This window comes from Rhinoraja longicauda, chromosome 31, assembly GCF_053455715.1.
Source record: "Rhinoraja longicauda isolate Sanriku21f chromosome 31, sRhiLon1.1, whole genome shotgun sequence".
Lineage (NCBI taxonomy): Eukaryota > Metazoa > Chordata > Chondrichthyes > Rajiformes > Arhynchobatidae > Rhinoraja > Rhinoraja longicauda.
Window position 1 is genome coordinate 6,583,996 of NC_135983.1, and position 18,952 is coordinate 6,602,947.

General features: G+C 42.2%; 2 protein-coding genes across 2 annotated transcripts; one reads left to right on the plus strand and one right to left on the minus strand.

Moving 5' to 3' along the window:
* Window positions 1–1,196: 1,196 nt before the first annotated feature.
* hspa5 (heat shock protein 5) lies at window positions 1,197–6,984 on the plus strand. The gene is made up of 10 exons (XM_078426339.1): window positions 1,197–1,332; window positions 2,140–2,293; window positions 2,380–2,611; window positions 3,074–3,208; window positions 3,928–4,040; window positions 4,140–4,294; window positions 4,374–4,609; window positions 4,931–5,168; window positions 5,272–5,439; window positions 6,093–6,984. Exons 2-10 carry the CDS (start codon window positions 2,178–2,180, stop codon window positions 6,653–6,655), a joined length of 1,956 nt encoding a protein of 651 aa, XP_078282465.1. The 5' UTR covers window positions 1,197–1,332; window positions 2,140–2,177; the 3' UTR covers window positions 6,656–6,984.
* Window positions 6,985–8,106: 1,122 nt separating this feature from the next.
* On the minus strand, window positions 8,107–18,949 carry rabepk (Rab9 effector protein with kelch motifs). Its single transcript, XM_078426344.1, has 8 exons — window positions 18,816–18,949; window positions 16,309–16,376; window positions 13,741–13,892; window positions 12,537–12,689; window positions 11,623–11,784; window positions 10,010–10,159; window positions 9,646–9,801; window positions 8,107–9,268 (listed from the first exon to the last, which is right to left on the minus strand). Exons 2-8 carry the CDS (start codon window positions 16,359–16,361, stop codon window positions 8,958–8,960), a joined length of 1,137 nt encoding a protein of 378 aa, XP_078282470.1. The 5' UTR covers window positions 16,362–16,376; window positions 18,816–18,949; the 3' UTR covers window positions 8,107–8,957.
* Window positions 18,950–18,952: the final 3 nt, after the last annotated feature.

The following is an 18,952-nucleotide window of genomic DNA, read 5'->3' on the forward strand; positions in this document are numbered from 1 at the left end:
GGGGCAAAAAGTAAGGGGGGGGGTGAGTTTTGCGGAGAGAGAAACAGGAGGAGAGAGGTGTTTGCAGAAGTTACCTGAAATTGAAGAATTCAATGTTCATACGTATGGGTCATAAGTTACCCAAACACAATACAAGATGTTGTCCCTCCAATTTGTATGTGCTCTCATTCTGGCAATGGACGAGGCCGAGAACAAAAAGGTCAGTGTGGAAATGGGGAGTTAAAATGGTTAGCGACCGGAAGATCCAGTAGGTCTTGGTGGACTGAGTGCAAGTGTTCTGGAAAGCGATCACTGAGTTTACGTTTGGGCTCGCCGATGTTGAAGAGGCCACTTCGGGATGCAGTGGATAAGGTTAGTTATTCCCACACTGACCTTTCTGTCCTGAGCCTCCTCCACTGCCATCCTAGTCCTCCCGATTAAATTTTATCTTTGTATGCTTCGTTGTAAACTTCCTCAAGCTAACAATTTTCCTTGACCTACGTCCCCTTTGATGTCACATTTTCACACCTTACACTTCCCTATCTCTGTGTCTCCCTCTCCTCTGTCCACGTCTGAAGGGTCTTGACTCGAAATGTCACCCATTCCTTCTCTCCAGAGATGCTGTCTGTCCCGCTGAGTTACTCCCAAATTTTGTGTTTAGCACCATTAGTCTGCCTCATACTTTACTCGAGTGATTACTTTAAGTTCCTCATATTCTAATGTCCCCTGAAAACCTCTTATTATTGGGATATTTTCTGGCTCTTGTTTATTCAGTCCTTCTGCCATTTATTTCTCATTCATTATTAATTCACCCTAGTTAGTTATACTGTTCATTTCCTTTTTATACGTGAAGAAATTAGTATTTAACATTCCCTGCTCACTCTACTCCAAGTGCTGACTATTGATTGAAAAATGATAAGCTTTTAACACACAAAAGGTGAAAATTCCAGAATGGGGTGGAGGGGGAGCCATGACGCACCTCCGTTCAACGTGGTGACATATGAGGGGGTCTGCACTGACTAACAGCGGGCGCATCCAATGGGAGCTGGAGGTGGAGGTGAGCGGGGCGGCGGCGGCGTGGGGCCTGGCCAATGGGGTGGCTGCGCGGAGGGAGGGGGCGGGACGTGGGGCGGGCTGTGACGCGGCTGCCCGGAGCCGGTACGTGTCAGCCGCCGGAATGGCCAGCGCCAGCCCGCCGTCCAATCAGGCACCTCCAACACGGGTGCCGCCGGCCAATGGCAGCGCTCCACGACGAGGAAGCGGCTCGTCTATATAAAGCGCGGTGCGGCGGGCGCGGACCGGCACATCAGTAAGGCGGGCAGAGACGAAGGAAGGACCGAATCAGTGAGTGGGGTACGTACCTGCAGTCGGCACCGGGAGGGGTAAGGGCAGGGGAAAGTCTCGGCACCTGGATGGCACCTTGCGATCTGGCTCCCCGGGGGGCGGGGGGGAGCGGCAGGCAGCCTGACCGACCGACCGACCGACCGTTTGCCCTTTGCCTACAGTCCTTGCGACCAGCAGTGCCCTCGAGCCCTAAACCGACGTTAAATCTGCGGCTTCTGTCGGTCTCCGTGCCCGGCGCCATGAGGGGTGTCCGATGGAGTGCGGGGGGAAATCTCCGAGAATTGGTCATGCCCACGGTGTCGATGGCTTTGCTCCCCGGGCGTGGGCCCACCATTGCGCGGGGAGCCCGGCAACGCGTGTGGCGCCTAACGTGGGCTGCTCATAAAATGGCTTCCGGAGCGCTGCCGCCGCCGCTGCAGCCCCATTGAGCTTTTGTTCAGGGCTGGAGGCTGACTGGTGCCCGCTCACTCAATGGACGAGTCGTTGCAGTCACGACGTGAACAACTGACGTGTCTGGCGCTGTGTAGATGGGGAACGTTATTTATATATCCGATGTGATGGAAAGGCTGTACCGGCTCACTGGTAACTGAGCAGGTTCTCTTTTCAAACCTAGTTATCCCCTTAATGATTCCACCCTGAAGTCGAGACTTGAGTAGAGATCAGATTGTCGTCAATGGATGAACCAGAGACGCGTTTTAACTATATAATAGATCATTGGCAAACGCATCTGGTTTTAAGTTTTATTCCAAGTATGTTTAAGAACAATTGCTTTTGAAAATTAGACATTTGCTGATCTGTTTCTTTTCGCCTCTTTAGATTTTTCACACTGTATTAGAGTAGTAAATTCGCTCAGAATGAAAGGATATTGTTTATTACTGCTGCTTGTCGGCTGTGCCTTTGCTGATGATGACGATAAGAGGGAAAATGTTGGTACAGTGGTTGGAATTGATCTTGGTACCACATACTCATGGTAAGTTTGAGATCTAATTTAAGTCTGTCTAATTTTGCTTGGTTCAGAAAATTCATGAAAAGGTGAATAATCTCATGTTTTTATAGTGTGGGTGTCTACAAAAATGGAAGAGTGGAAATCATTGCCAATGACCAGGGTAACAGAATAACCCCCTCCTATGTGGCCTTTACCCAAGATGGAGAACGTTTGATAGGTGATGCTGCAAAGAACCAGCTGACTTCAAACCCTGAGAATACTGTGTTTGATGCCAAACGTCTTATTGGCCGCACATATGGTGACCCAGCAGTTCAACAGGACCTAAAGTATCTCCCATTTAAGGTAAAAAAACATCTCTATTGTTAAAGTTATAATTTTACTTTTACAATTGAAATAATACATTTAGTTTAAATTGTCAGTTCTGTGGCACTGAATATACAGTTGATATTTTGTTTATTCTGTTGTAATCAATTGATTGACGGGCCATCACATGTCTGCTGGCTTAACTTGGTGTTTTATTGGTCCCTAGCTTTTAGTTTGGCTGTGTAGAAGAACTTGTCAGAGGTGTTGCTTCCCCTTTATAGGGTTGAAGAATCTCATCACTTGGAGATTCTTGCATTACTGCAGGCTCTTTGGATAAATTAAGGCCAATCATGCATGGTTCTTGTATACAGACATGGTGCATTACCATCCCCAGTCATTCACTGGACAATATTAGACGTTTGTTTTGTTTTCTGTATCCAATGTCAAATAAATTACCATTTAAAATCAAATTAACTTTTAACTTGCATATGTTTCATTCAGGTTATCGATAAGAAGAACAAACCACACGTTCAACTTGACATTACTGATCAGGTTAAAACTTTTGCTCCAGAGGAAATATCTGCTATGGTGTTAACCAAGATGAAAGAAACAGCAGAGGCATATCTCGGCAAGAAGGTATGAATCGTTTGGTGCCCTCTTTCCTTGATAAGCAGCATTTGGATAGGCTATTTGGTGATTGGGAATTTGATGCTTAGTTGGAAAATAAAGTAAGACTTTATTTATTTGTGGACATAATATTGCAATCTTGCATCACAGTTTTGTATTAAGCAGATTCTTTATTTCAAGGGTTGGAAATAGGTTGTGGAACAGGCCCATTAACACCCAAGACCACACTGACTCAGACACCTGTTTACACTGATTCTATAATATCTCTGCTTAAAAATACCAATTGATGGCCTCCAGATGTCTATGGCAATGAGTTCCACAGATTCAGCACCCTCTCAATAAAATTGCCCCTCGTCTGTTTATTCTGAGGCTGTGCCCTCTGGTCCCAGACTGTCCTCTCCATCTAGAAAATAGTATGCCTTTATTCCAAGACTGCACACTTTGCTGTGCTGTATTCATCTGCCACTCTCCCAGCCTCAGTCTGCAGAAGGGTCTAGACCCGAAGCATCACCCTTCTCTCCAGAGATGTTGCCTATCCTGCTGAATTACTCCAGCTTTTTGTATTATCAGTGTTTCTGATGTTCATGGTTTAAAGGTCATGGGCCACTTCTTTCCTTGGCAAATGTTTGAACTTTAATGAGATCCTCCAACCTAGGTGTTGAACCAAGTTGTGTTTTGGATTACAAATTCTCTGTTGAAATCTTTCATTGCCTTTGTTTCATTTGTAGGTGACACATGCTGTAGTGACAGTGCCTGCTTATTTCAACGATGCTCAGCGTCAGGCCACAAAAGATGCTGGTACCATTGCTGGTTTGAATGTTATGAGGATCATCAATGAACCGTGAGTATTGTTCCCTCAATGGGACATTGCTATTTAAAAGTAGAAGCTTGAATTTGAAAGTCAATTTTTATTGATTTCCTTTCCTATCTTTGTGTTCAGGACTGCTGCAGCAATTGCCTATGGTTTGGACAAACGAGAGGGTGAAAAAAACATTCTGGTATTTGACCTTGGTGGTGGTACTTTTGATGTCTCACTGCTCACTATCGACAATGGGGTTTTTGAAGTAGTTGCAACTAATGGAGATACTCATCTAGGTAAGACAAAATCTAGTTGAAACATTGTTTGGACGTATAATTTTATGCCAAATTCTAACGAGGTTCCTCGCACCTGTAGGTGGTGAAGATTTTGACCAACGTGTGATGGAGCACTTTATCAAGCTGTATAAAAAGAAAACTGGAAAAGATGTTCGTAAAGATAACAGAGCAGTACAGAAGCTTCGTCGTGAAGTAGAAAAGGCCAAACGTGGTTTGTCTGCACAACATCAGGCCAGGATTGAAATTGAATCCTTCTTTGAGGGAGAAGATTTCTCTGAAACTCTGACTCGTGCAAAGTTTGAAGAACTGAATATGGTGGGTAATCTAGTTTTTTAATTGTGGACTTTTCATAGAAACATAGAAAATAGGTGCAGGAGGAGGTCATTAGGCCCTTCGACCCAGCTCCGCCATTCATTGTGATCATGGCTGATCATCCACAATCAGTAACTTGTGCCTGCCTTCTCCTCATATCCCTTGATTCCATTACCCCCTAGAGCTCTATTTTACTCTTTTAAATTGGTCTCCACTGCCTTCTGTCACAATATAATTCATAAATTGTTGAATTAAAGATGTTGTGAGTTGGGATTTTTTGTGTAGGATCTATCGAACTAATAAGTTCCAATTTGTTGGCAACAGGACCTGTTCCGATCAACTATGAAACCTGTGCAGAAAGTGATGGAGGATGCTGATCTGAAAAAGACAGAAATCGATGAAATTGTTCTTGTGGGTGGTTCTACACGTATCCCTAAAATCCAGCAGCTTGTAAAAGAATTTTTCAATGGCAAAGAGCCATCACGTGGAATCAACCCTGATGAAGCTGTGGCTTATGGGGCAGCAGTTCAGGCTGGTGTTCTATCAGGAGAGGAAGATACTGGTAAGTGTAAAAAAAAAATGTTTTGTTTTGTTCAAGTATGTCAAGATTGCATCAGAACCTGGTTCATTTTGTTTCCTAACCTCTACTATTTAATGAAAATTAGGTGACCTTGTTCTCCTTGATGTCTGCCCCTTAACTCTTGGAATTGAAACTGTTGGTGGTGTCATGACCAAACTCATCCCTCGTAATACAGTGGTTCCAACCAAAAAATCTCAGATTTTCTCAACTGCCTCTGACAACCAACCTACTGTTACCATCAAGGTGTATGAAGGTGAGTTGGTTTTATTCAGTAGTGTTATTTTGTGCATTGATTTTAATTGGACATCTACAATGTGGTATCAATGACCTTTGGAATGATTGAAAGTAACGTAGAAACATAGAAAATAGGTGCAGGAGGAGGCCCTTTGAGCCAGCACTGCCAGCCATTCATTGTGATCATGGCTGATTATCCACAATCAGTAACCTGTGCCTGCTTTCTTCCCATATCCCTTGATTCCACCAGCCCCTAGAGCTCTATTTAACTCTTAAATTCATCCAGTGAGTTGGCCTCCTGCCTTCTGTGGCAGAGAATTCCACAAATTTGCAACTCTGGGTGAAAAAGTTTCTTCTCATCTCAGTTTTAAATGGCCTCCCCTTTAGTCTTAGACTGTGGCCCCTGGTTCTGGACTCCCCAAACGTTTGGGAACATTTTTCCTGCATCTAGCTTGTCCAGTCCTTTTATAATTTTATACATCTCTATAAGATCCCCTCTCATCCTTCTAAACTCCAGTGAATACAAGTGCAACTTCTCATGAGCACAGCACTTTTTGTTTTGTGGATTTTCCTGTTTTCTCAAATACATGAAATATCAAGCTGTTAGTTGTTCAGTATGTAAGATGATTTGAGTTTGTGGAACATCAGCCTGAATTTGTTACTATTTTGTAGGTGAACGACCATTGACCAAAGATAACCATCTGCTCGGTACCTTTGACCTGACTGGTATTCCTCCAGCACCACGTGGTGTTCCCCAGATTGAAGTGACATTTGAAATAGATGTGAATGGAATCCTGCGTGTTACAGCTGAAGACAAGGGCACTGGTAATAAAAATAAGATCACTATCACAAATGACCAGAACCGTCTGACCCCAGAAGAAATTGAGAGGATGGTGACTGATGCAGAGAAATTTGCTGAAGAAGATGTGAAACTGAAAGACCGTATTGATGCCAGAAATGACCTGGAAAGCTATTCTTATTCTCTAAAGAACCAGATTGGTGATAAGGAAAAACTTGGTGGAAAGCTGTCTTCAGAGGACAAAGAAATAATTGAGAAAGCTGTAGAGGAGAAGATTGAATGGCTAGAGAGCCACCAAGATTCTGAAACAGAAGATTTCAAAGCAAAGAAGAAGGAGCTTGAAGAGATTGTTCAGCCAATTGTTAGTAAGCTGTATGGAAGTGCAGGTGGTGCTCCTCCAGAAGAGGAAGAGGGGGCTGAGAAGGATGAATTATAATAAGGACTCTAATTTTGTAAATAATGGACTTGAACTTTACTGTTTGGGGAAAAAATATCAGAATGATAAGGACTAACTCTTGAATGTATGTGCAGAATTTTTCGCTGAGTGGCGTGAACATTTGAAATGGTCTAGAACTTCCATTGCAGTTTCAGTACCAATTGTCTGGAGGGAGAACTTGATTGGGAGAAAAGAGACGTCAAGGGTTTTAAGTACAATGTTCTCCAAATGCACATTTTTCTATTTATTTGAAATTTCATGTTTGGTCTGTGTAAGTGTAGAAAACATTTTCCACTGATGACCAATAAATGTTATGTTTGATATTAAAATTTCTCAAGCATCTTGACTTTTGAGGTTAAAGGCCATCACCACCTGCATTTTTGGGGTTGACACTTAATTAACCTGCAGTTTACACTTAATTAACCTGCAGCCTAATTTAAATTTGACTTGGAATATCTAGTGAGGTTGCCTTGGGTTGAGATTATTTCCCACCACTGATACTGTCTGACCCGCTGGAGTCTTGAGCAAGAATGCCTTGTCTGCAAACAAGTTTAGCCTCTGAACTGAGCATTGGCAACTTCAGTTGAATTATCTAGGTCAAGGAGTAAAGATGTTTTCTGCATCCACCACAAATGCACTGAATGATGGCTATTCAGGGATGGTTAAACTTTAAATAGTTAAACTTGCCCCATAATATTTTCTTTCCTTGTCTCGTGTGACTACAGGGGTAGTCGCATGGTGCTGCTGCCTTGCAACACCAGCAACCCAATCAATGCTGACTTTGGGTCAGTGGTCTTGCATATTTCCTCCCTCAGCTGCTATAACTAAACCTCATCTTGTATGTATGTTCCTGAAAAACAGGCAAAACAGTACATGATAGCGCAATAATATTAGGGGCACCTTAACATTGGTCTGCAGTGTGCGGTAGCAAGTTTCGTTCAAATTGTTACGTTTAAACGTTATTCACTATTTAAACTATAATAAATTGCTCCCACTTGCCGTGCCCGGCAGCCACCCCTGTGCAGTAATATTCAGTTTTTGGCGTCACAATGCGAACCCAACGGGTCATATGAGATGGCCATTTTGATCTAATATGGCGTCACAATGGGGGAGGGTTTCCGGGCCGGGCGGCTGGAAGAAAGAAGGTGAAAGAAGATGGCCACCGGCAGGACGAACATGCGGCAGAGCCTTGCAGCTGCTCTCCTGCTGCTGGCCACCCAGAGCCGGGGTGAGTGGTTCCCTCTCCCCTCCTGCTTCTCATCTCACCCACCCCCCCCCCGGTGTCCGCGTCCGCCCGTTGCCCCTGGGTGTGCAGAGCTTCCAGGAGTACATGGGGAAACAGTGCGGCAGCTCTCTTTTCATCAACTGCTGTCACAACGGGTCCACAGGTCATCTAGTACCCAATAAATGGCTAATAGTTTTACATCAGAATCACAGCTCACGTGCCTGTTTCAATGCTGTATCTTTAATTCAGTTACAAACACATCAAGGTTATCATATGACAAAATGGTGTAATTGTACTAACTAAGGTAGTCTTATAGCTATTCCACTAAATGCAAAATGGGAAGAATAGATAATGGTCAAATTTTCATTTTTTATATCACTTGTACATTAAATGCAGTCTTCCTGCCTAATGCTTAACTCCAAGCATTTGGTTGCCCTGATGTGCCAGATTGTATTTTGCACAATCTGAACCACTATGATCACATTCTTTATGTTGCAGTTCAACAGTCAGTACATTACTGCATTGATCATTTAAATGAGTTGATTTCTTGAGTTATTTTAAGCAGTGTGTAGTTCATCAGAATTTGATGCCAAATTAAAGCAGGTAGATTTTGATTCTACTTTAGGCCTTCTGACAGTGGCTAGAAAGGGTTCAATAGGAAGTTTTATGGATATAAATATGTAACAAAACATGATTTTTTGCATTTAGGGCGATGGTTGGTCTGGTCTATAATACATTGTGACTGCAAAATAGGCAGGGGTTCCAGACTTGACACTTGAATAACCGAACGATGTTGGTGCATTACCATGTGTTCTCACTGCAATTGACAAGTTGAATTCTGGCTCCAAGGAGACACTGCAGATGCTGGAATCTTGAGCAAAAAACAAGTGTTGCAGACACTCAGAAGGTCAAACAAAATCTGTGGAAGGAGTGGACATACACAAAAGGCCCTGACCTGAAATGTCAGTCCACTCCATCCCCCCCCAAAAATATCAAGCAGTTTGTTTACAAGACTGTTGCAGAAGACAATGGATGGGAAGAGGATACAACTGAGTTGGACAACTGAAAAATATGTTGTTAGCAGCCCTTGAGAAGAGTTACAAAGCAGTCATTGAAAATTTCACCTTGAGTGTCCATACCACCAAATATCAAGCACAGGTGCACAATGCTCTCTGTCTGACTTTGAATTGCTGAGCAATTCATAGAGGTGGGATGTAGGTCGTTACCACAAGTACATTCCTTGTTTTCTTCAGTTGGTGGTTTCTCATTTGGTCCTGGAGTACTTGTTTCTGCCTTCCTTATTTTCCAGGGTATAATGCACATGGCATGATCCAATCTTTTTGTAGGTAGACAAGAGTCAAATTCTAATAAGGTCCAGCACTGTGTCTCTGGTAAAAGTGAAATTAATATGTACTTGAGTAATTTGTAACTATTCTGAAGTTTCAGTCCCAGTGTCTGAATTATTATTAAGCTGAACAAGCGTTATACTATTACACAATTTACTGGGATGTGTCAGAAATAATGGTGATGATTAAGAAGCCTTGCAAAAGGGAAATTACAGGCCTGCTTTTACACAGGACTAATGCAGACTCATTCAACTCCATATTTCTTTTAAATATACTTGGTAGCTAAATATAGGTTAACTGGAGCAGGAGATAACGACTGCTTACTCCTGACCCCCAATATACATTTGGGATACCTAATTCACCCTGCTAGTGAATGCCCGTTACACGATTCTTATGCTGCGGGTATTGTAAGGACTTACCGATATGATACTTGTACATGGTGTTCAGTGCTCCAGTAGCATCCAAACCACCAAAGATGAAAATATACTTTTCATGGGAAACTGCAGAATGAGCTGCACATCCATCTGGGATATCACCCTTCATGTTTATTTTTTCCCATGTCATATTAGCTGCAGCTGTTCATCACAAAAGATGTTGTCAATGCATCCTTCATATTATGTATTTTTAAAGATAATGGCAATTTACTTTCATGTTTATCTAAGAGCAGAGTTCTACAATGCATGTTATTTTCCTTCATCTATCATAATTTTTTTGTTGAATTTATTGTGCATAACAATGTCTACAAATGCAATCGGTCATCTTAAATCTCTGCACAGAACCTACCTGTATCAATGGTATACATATCATTAAAAAAATTGTCTCCTGCTAATCCTCCATGAATGAATAGCTTGCTGCCAACAGCAATCATCACATGGCCATGCCTTGGGGCTGGTGGTTCTCCTTCTGTTGATTTTTGTGACCAGCTAAGCGTAGCTAAAAAGATACAAGGGGCAAGGTCGATAAATGTGCATTAGATATTAACTAACATACTTTTTTTAAACATAAACTGGAGATTTAATAATGACAATTTCTGGCCGAGAAGAGTATAGGAACTGCAGGGTTGAAATTTCTTTTAACAGTAAATCATTGAGCCAAGATGTATACCATGCTGTAAATAGAAGTAAGGGAAATGAAAACGTGCTTTAATCTCCAATATCCTGCTAGGTTGCTAATGTGATAACATTATCTAAATTAAGGAGATTGTTCTATTATTTGATCTATGTAGAAAACAAGGACCACAGATGCTGGTTTACAAAAGTGTGCTGCAGTAGCTCTACAGGTCTGGCAGCATCTCAGAAGAACATGGAAAGGTGACGATTTGGGTCGGAACCCTTCTAAAGAAACGTCACCTATCCATGTTCCGCAGAGCTGCCTAACCCGCTGAGATACTCCAGCACTGTATTTCTTTTGTAAACCAGCATCTGCAGTCAGTAACAATGCCAAATGTTTGCAATGAATAGGTTAAGAAAACATTTTCATACATATTTTCGTAGATGGAATGAAGTGGGAGAGGCGGATACAATTACAACATTTGAAAGACACAGATAAGAAAGGTTTGGAGGAATATGGCCCAGGTGCAGGCAAGTGGAACTAGCTCGGGGCCTGTTTCCGTGCTGTATAGCTCTGACAAATTATTTTTTAAATCCCATTTAATCCAGAATTTGTTCAGAAAACGTGTCTGACTTCTGAACTTTTGACACTGAATTTTGAGAATGAGAATTTGTTTAATAAAAAGAGGATGTTGATTGGACATCCAATTAAGGTATAGGCAGAGAAATAGTGCAGAGGAAGGGCGATTTTCCTTAACGAGGCATCAGTGATCAGTTGAACAAAGAGAACTGAAACAAAACAATTCTCTTACCCGGCAAATTATGAGGGTCTGAAACTCAAAGCTTGGAAGGTTGATGAAGTCATAACCTGTCATCTCATGGACAAATTACTGTACTTCTGTACGAACTACAACCACTCAACTTACAAGATATCACAAATAGCACAGACACAGACTCTTCTGGCCCAAGTCCACACAGACCACATTAACCAACCATTTACTCTAATCCTACTTTATTCTCTCCACATCAATCACAACCTTTACAAAAATGTATGCAATAATATGCATTTACTTCCACTGAGCTGTATCAGCTCAGTCATTTTATGAGGAGCTTCACGATAGCTTTATAAATGTTGTTTTCTGTCATTAAGATTACTTAAGTGCCCCAACCTGAAATGCCACCCATCCATTACCACCATAGAAACTGCCTGACCCTCCTGAGTTCCTCCAGCGCTGTTTTAATTAAAATTTAAAGTATTAAATTTAAATTAAACGTATTTAGATATCCACAAACTACAATTTTTGTTTTGGTTTTCACCTGCTCAAAATCTTTTACTTTAAATTCTACCTTTATCAAATGCATGGAGTTGTGGATCTTGCACGGGCTCCGCTCCCTTGTCTCCTCCACCATAAACATAGAGGCAATTTCCAACAGCTGCAGTGGAACCGTGACATGTTCGAGGTGAAGGTGGCGTCCCATTTGTGATTGGACTTCTCCACTCTCCAGTTTCTGGTTCAAACAACAGAATAAAATAACATTATGTTTGACTAACTCAGCGGGTCAGACAGCATCTCTGGAGAAAAGGAATAGGTGATGTTTCGGGTCGAGACCCTTCTTCAGACTCTCAAAGAATATACCATCTTTGGTATCCTTTTCTAGTAATTCTTTATTACTAGCAGCAATAATCAATTTTGTTTCATTGACAGCAGATTATCTTTATCTTCCAGAACTACCTTATTAGCTTTGATGAAGGGTCCTCAACCTGAAGTGTTAACTCTGCTTCTCTTGCCATAGATACTGTCTGATGTGCTGATTGCTTGCTACAAATTCTGTTTTTACTTTAGGTTTCCAGCACCTGCATTTGCTAGATTTTCATTTTATCGCAATTCTTTTTCTGTTCAAATTTACGTGTATAAATTCCATATGTAAGATACAAATGAATCCGATCTACTTTTGTGGTGCATGGTGCTGGTATCAAGGATAAACATTTGACTTTTATTGATAAAGACTTGATTACATGACACAAGAGTGTCCATTTCACCCCACAGATGCTGCTTGAACTAACATGCATTTTGATAGAATGGGAATTTGTAAGTAAATGAAATGTTATGAATATCCAGATGACATTTTGCTTAAAAAGGTTTGTGTAAATAATATAGAAACACTGACATTACAACAAAGTCTTCAAATTTATAACGTTTCCGCTATTTATAACTGACCAATGGCAATGGAATCAAAGTAGTAAAGTAAAGCAACTTTACCGAAGTTCAAAACTTGGATACAGTTTCTGTTGCCACATTCATCTGCGCCACCAAAGAGCCATAGCCCAGTGGGTGTAGTCACTGGAACAAAGCTGGCATGCTCATAGCGAGGCAGTAATCCCTTCCATTCAGGCGCATCCCATTCATGTTTGTCTGTTTAATGGGAAACAAAATTAACCAATGTATAATAATAGTCGCAATCTTAAAGGGAAATCTGATACAATATTAATTATTGTCGAACTAAATTTACAAATTGGAGGAACGGTTTGCTCGATGAGGTTGGCAAACTCGGGATCTATGAGCACATGACATCATTGGTAAAATGCAGCTCTGAAAATATAATCAAAGGTGACTTACTGAGTTGGAATTGGAGCAGAAAATAAGAACGGGTTAGAAACATTCCACATTACAGAAATGGATACACACCCATTTATATTGAACAAGAACTCCAGTGCCCCATAATTTCATCAAGACACCTTAATTGGATAATTTGAGGAACTCATCCATTCAGACTAGTCTGTTTTCTTGTGAAATTTTCAATGATAAGCTCAATGGATATTGTATTATTTTTAATTATTTTAATATCACATATTGGCCATCAGTATAGTAGGCATACATTTTATTTATAGATGCTAAAACTTTAGCAACTAACATCAATGTTAACCATATGATCCTCACCATTAATTTGGAATCGTATTCACATGCGAGACTCACTTAAAGAAAAGCAAAACTGCATATGACTTCAGGGTAAATCCACTTTACAAACATACTACAGGACCCCGAGCTACGTTCAGTGACTTTTCTGTTATGTACAAGCTATTCTCCCCCAACTAATAACGGAAATATATACTAAAGATTGAACTCACAATGTACCACCATTCAGCCTTAACAAAACCATATCAGTAATTTATCTTAATGTTTTTACTTAATACTTTGTTATATTTTGTTCAAACAACTTCACAGACATTTATTTTTGAATAGCAAAAATCTAGAGTGTGGAAAAAGAGAAACGGATAGTTTAGAAAAGTATTGGATTTTAATAAAAATAGGGATGTTGAATTCAGTCTGAAGAAGGGTGCCAACCCAAAACGTGATCTATCCATGTTCTCCAGGGATGCTGCCTGACCTGCTGAGTTACTCCAGAACTTTGTGTCTTCTGGTGAACATTTCTATTTGCCATGAACTATAAAAAATGTGTTATTACCCAGTTCTAAGACATGGGCATCAGAGTAGCTTCCGTTAGGATTTGCTCCTCCAACTATAATAACCTTTCCTTTTCCCGAGTTATCTGGAATATATGTGAGAGTGTGGCCAACACGAACATCTGGACTCTCTCCACTGGGCACAAAAGCGTACCTGTGTAAACAAGGGTGGGAAACATTTCAAACATTACTGAACACTGATCCAAGAAATTCAATTCATTTTCTGCAAATCAAAAGTTAATACTGGTCTTTAAGATCAGTTGAGTAATTCTTTAAATTATATTAAAGACTCACTGACAAAATTCAATTTCTCATATTCTGCGTTCTATAAAGATCATTGAATGTATAATAGAGCACCTAATATTTTCTCCACCACTGTTTTTATCTTCTGCCCTCTTTAGGTCGCTTCACAAAAGCATCTGACTGCAGTGAAATACACTGGTAGCATGACATTTGCCAATACCACCAAAATGTAAATCTGATCCATTCAACAGTGATCAGCAAATTGGTCAATAGAGTAACATAGGGAAAATAGGTGCAGGAGTCGGCTATTCGAGCCAGCACTGCCATTCAATATGATCATGGCTGATCATCCAAAATCAGTACCCCGTTCCTGCTTTCTCCCCATATCCCTTGATTCCGTTAGCCCCAAGAGCTATATCTAACTCTCTCTTGAATACATCCAGTGAATTGGCCTCCACTGCTTTCTGTGGTAGAGAATTCCTGATTCACGGGAATATGTGCCTCTGTGGTGTGATATTTCGAAGAAGGAAGAGGGAAAAAAAGAGTACTGTAAATGAAAAGAGGGATGGGTCAAATGGAATCTATCGATGTAGAACTTATCCTACCAGATTAAATTTTGCATAGTTTATCTGGTTCAAAATTGCTTCTTTCCTCTTCAGTTATTAAAGATGTGATAGCATCACATTTGGAAAGTGGTGAAATCATCGGACAAAGTCAGCATGGCAAAGTCAAAGGCAAATCATGTCTGACGAATCATAGTATTTTTCGAGGATGTAACTAGTAGAGTGGATAAGGGAGAACCAGTCGATGTGTCATATCTGGACTTTCAGAAGGCCTTCGACAAGGTCCCACATAGGAGATTGGTGTACACGGTATTGAGGGTTCAGTGTTGAGGTGGATAGAAAATTGGTTGGCGGACAGGAAGCAAAGAGTAGGAATAAACGGGTCCTTTTCGGAATGGCAGTCAGTGACTAGTGGGGTACCGCAAGGCTCAGTGCTGGAACCCCAGTTATTTACAGTGTATATTAATGATTTGGACGAGGGAATTGAATGCAACATCTCTAAGTTTGCGGATGACACGAAGCTGGGTGGCAGTGTTAGCTGCGAGGAGGATGCTAGGAGGCTGCAGCATGACTTGGATAGATTAGGCGAGTGGGCAAATGCATGGCAGATGCAATATAATGTGGATAAATGTGAGGATGCAATATAATGAGGATAAATGTGGCGGCAAGAACAGGAAAGCAGAGTATTACCTGAATGGTGACCGATTGGGAGAAGGGGAGATGCATCGTGACCTGGGTGTCATGGTGCACCAGTCATTGAAAGCAAGCATGCAGGTGCAGCAGGCAGTGAAGAAAGCGAATGGTATGTTGGCATTCATAGCAAGAGGATTTGAGTTTAGGAGCAGGGAGGTTCTGCTGCAGTTGTACAGGGCCTTGGTGAGACCGCACCTGGAGTATTGTGTGCAGTTTTGGTCTCCTAACCTGAGGAAAGACGTTCTTGCCTTAGAGGGAGTACAGAGAAGGTTCACCAGATTGATCCCTGGGATGGCGGGACTTTCATATGAGGAAAGACTGGATAGACTGGGCTTGTACTCGCTGGAATTTAGAAGACTGAGGGGGGATCTTATAGAAACATATAAAATTCTTAAGGGGTTGGAGAAGCTAGATGCGGGAAGATTGTTCCCGATGTTGGGGGAGTCCAGAACCAGGGGTCACAGCTTAAGGATAAAGGGGAAGTCTTTTAGGACCGAGATGAGAAAACATTTCTTCACACAGAGAGTGGTGAGTCTGTGGAATTCTCTGCCACAGAAGGTAGTTGAGGCCAGTTCATTGGCTATATTTAAGAGGGAGTTAGATGTGGCCCTTTTTGCTAAAGGGATCAGGGGGTATGGAGAGAAGGCAGGTACAGGCTACTGAGCTGGATGATCAGCCATGATCATATTGAATGGCGGTGCAGGCTCGAAGGGCCGAATGGCCTACTCCTGCACCTATTTTCTATGTTTCTATCCAAGTGGAAAATCCCTCTCAATCTAGCCCATCAAAACCTCGCTTTATCTCTCAGCCACTTTTCAAGAGAAAATATGGCAACAATGGTTCATTCGTTTCATTTGTATAACCCTACAACTGTATCATCCATGGCAATTTTCCAACTGTCTCCACTTCCTCAGGCGTTTCATTACAGAGATGTGAATTGTACATATTATTCAAAAACTTGTTGTTTAGAATTAGTTGTAATGATTTAAGAAGAAATCACATCGCATAGAACCACGTGATAATAATGTTACCCTTTGATAGTCAAACTCTACATATTCATTGAGATCCCACCATGTTGCTGTATGGGGATTTTCCTCTGGCTCCAAGACACACAGCAGTTCCATAATCACTTGATAAAGCTGGAATAAAAGGGCCAGACATTTAGCAATTACTCTTTCGTGTTATATATATATAACTGCTTCATAATTTCTAAAAATTGCATTGATACATGAAACTGAAATCAAGCATGTGAAGAAAGGAATTGCAGATGCTGATTTATACCAAAGCTTTTATACCGAAAAGGAATTGCAGATGCTGATTTATACCTAACCCTAACTTGCTGATTTATACCGAGTAACTCAGCAGTCAGGCAGCATCTCTGGGCTCCACGCTTCCTTGGTCGTCTGTTGCTGCCCTTGATTTGTTCTGGCCTTTTCCTACTTCCAGTTCCCTCCCCTTTGTAAATATAGCACTTTAATGTTGTAACACTATATTCTTCACTCTGGTATTTCTCACATTGAAAAATCTGTTGTATTTGTGTATGGCTTGATTGTACTCACATATAGTAAAATTCAGCTGGACAGCAAAGCCTTTCACTGTATTTCAGTACATGTGACAATAGTTTTTTCACCCCCTCCCTTCTCCTCTATCCCTCCTTCCCATGCTATCCCTCTTTTTTCTCCTGCTCCCGTCTCCCACTCCCTTAGGAAATCTCGGGTTTGTCCCGGCAGCTCAGCCAGGGCCTGGGAGGAGGTGTTGCTGGTCTCGGACCTGCGCTGGCAGTCCAAACCTTTCCTGCGGCAACTCACCGCACCACGGTCTCCATTCCTTCCAGATGGCCATGGGGAAGCCCGGGTTGGGGCCTTGCGGCTTGGAGGAGCCTCGCTTCACGGGGGCCTTAGGAGAGGACTCGGCAGCGTTGTGGATAGGTTGGTGCGGCGGCCAATGATGGCGTCGACCGACGGACGAGACAGCCACGATGAGAGCGTGGGGGACTGCCGTGAGGGAGGGGGAAGAACAATGGACATTGGTGATTCGGCGTGGGGGAACCACTGTGGGTTGGGGAGAGTGTTTACATTGGGTATGCAAGCAAAGAATTTCACTGTGCCTTGTCACATGTAACAATAAAGTACTCCATTCCATGGTAAACCAACACCTCTTGCACAACAAGGAACTGCAGATGCTGGTCTACAAAAAAAAAGATACAATGTGCTGGAGCATTCTGTGGATGATTGGTTTAATGTATGATAAGCATTTGATGGTTCTGGGCCTTTACTCATAGGAGTTTAGAATGATGGGAGGTTTGGGATCTCTTTGTAACCTGCAGAATAATGAAAGGCCTAGATAGAGAGGATGTTTCCATTAGTGAGAGAGTCTAGGTCTAGAGAGCACAGCCTCAGAATAAAAGGAAGTACCTTCAGAATGGAGATGAGAGGAATATCTTTAGCCAGAGGGTGGTGGATCTGTGCAATTAATTACCACAAAGCAGAGATTAATAGGTTCTTGATTAGTAAGGACATCAAAAGTTATGGGGGGAGAGCAGGAGGTTGAGAGGGAAAAATAGATCAGCCATAATGAAATGGCAGAGCAGCCTCAATGAATTGAATGACCTAAGTCTGCTCCTATGTCTTATGAATTTATGAGTAACTCAACAAGATGGACAGCATCTCTGGAGAACACGGATAGATTACTTTTTGGGTCGGGACCCATCTTCAGTCTGAAGATTCACCCCAGCACTTAGTACCTCTTGCACCACCATAGAGTCATCCATAGAGTGATACAGTGTGGAAGCAGGCGCTTCGGCCCAACTTGCCCTCACCGGCTAACATGTCCTAGCTATACTAGTCCCACCTGCCCCCGTTAATTCAATATCCAAACCTATCCTATCCATATACCTGTCTAACTGTTTCTTACATGTTGGGATAGTTTTCACCTTAAACTTATGTCCTCTGGTCCTCGATGCACCTACTCTGGGCAAGAGACTGTGCATCTACCCGATCTATTCCACTCATGATTTTATACACCTCAATAAGATCACCCCTCATCCTCCTATGCTCCAAGGAATAGAGTCCCAGCCTACTCAACCTCTCCCAATCGCTCAGATCCTATAGCCTAGTTTTGTACCATCTGCAAACTTGCCATGTATGTTCTCATCCAAATAAATGATATAGATGACACACAGTAACAGGCCCAGCACCGAAGCCTGAGGCGCACCACTACTTACAGGCCTCCAGTCTGAGAAGCAACCTTCCACCATCACCCTCTGCTTCCTTCCATGAAGCCAATTTTCTATCCATTCAGCTATCTCTCCTTGAATCCCTTGCAGTCTAACCTTCCAAAGCAGCCTACCATGCGGAACCTTGTTGAGTGCTTTGCTGAAGTCCATATATACATCTACAGCTCATCGACCTTTTTGGTGAGACACGACGTCCCTCGTACAAACCCATGCTTATCCCTGATCAGTCCTTGTCAGTCTAAATGCCTAAATTCTTATCTCTCAGAATGCTCTAGTAACTTTCCATCTGGGTATTTACGCCTGTGTAACGCTGCTGCAAGAAAGATTTTCATGGTAACTGTACCTCGGCGTTCCAGTGCAGATGCAGATAAGCTGGTCTCAGGCAGCTGGAGGGGCCGGGGCCGTCCACCCGCTGCTCTCACACGGTGTCGGTGTCGACTCCGCCGCTCTCCCGGCGTTGCTGAGGGAACCCGCGACCCC

Bases quoted from the DNA above. Each gene is read 5' to 3' on its own strand.
- hspa5 (XM_078426339.1), top strand. From the start codon at position 2,178: ATGAAAGGATATTGTTTATTACTGCTGCTTGTCGGCTGTGCCTTTGCT. The intron at 3,209-3,927 runs GTATGAATCGTT...TTTCATTTGTAG, and splicing joins AGGCATATCTCGGCAAGAAG to GTGACACATGCTGTAGTGAC. The intron at 5,169-5,271 runs GTAAGTGTAAAA...AATGAAAATTAG, and splicing joins ATCAGGAGAGGAAGATACTG to GTGACCTTGTTCTCCTTGAT.
- rabepk (XM_078426344.1), bottom strand. From the start codon at position 16,361: ATGGAACTGCTGTGTGTCTTGGAGCCAGAGGAAAATCCCCATACAGCA. The intron at 10,160-11,622 runs GTAGAATTTAAA...GTATCTTTTTAG, and splicing joins ACTCCATGCATTTGATAAAG to CTACGCTTAGCTGGTCACAA. The intron at 9,802-10,009 runs GTAGGTTCTGTG...TGTGATGAACAG, and splicing joins TATGTATACCATTGATACAG to CTGCAGCTAATATGACATGG.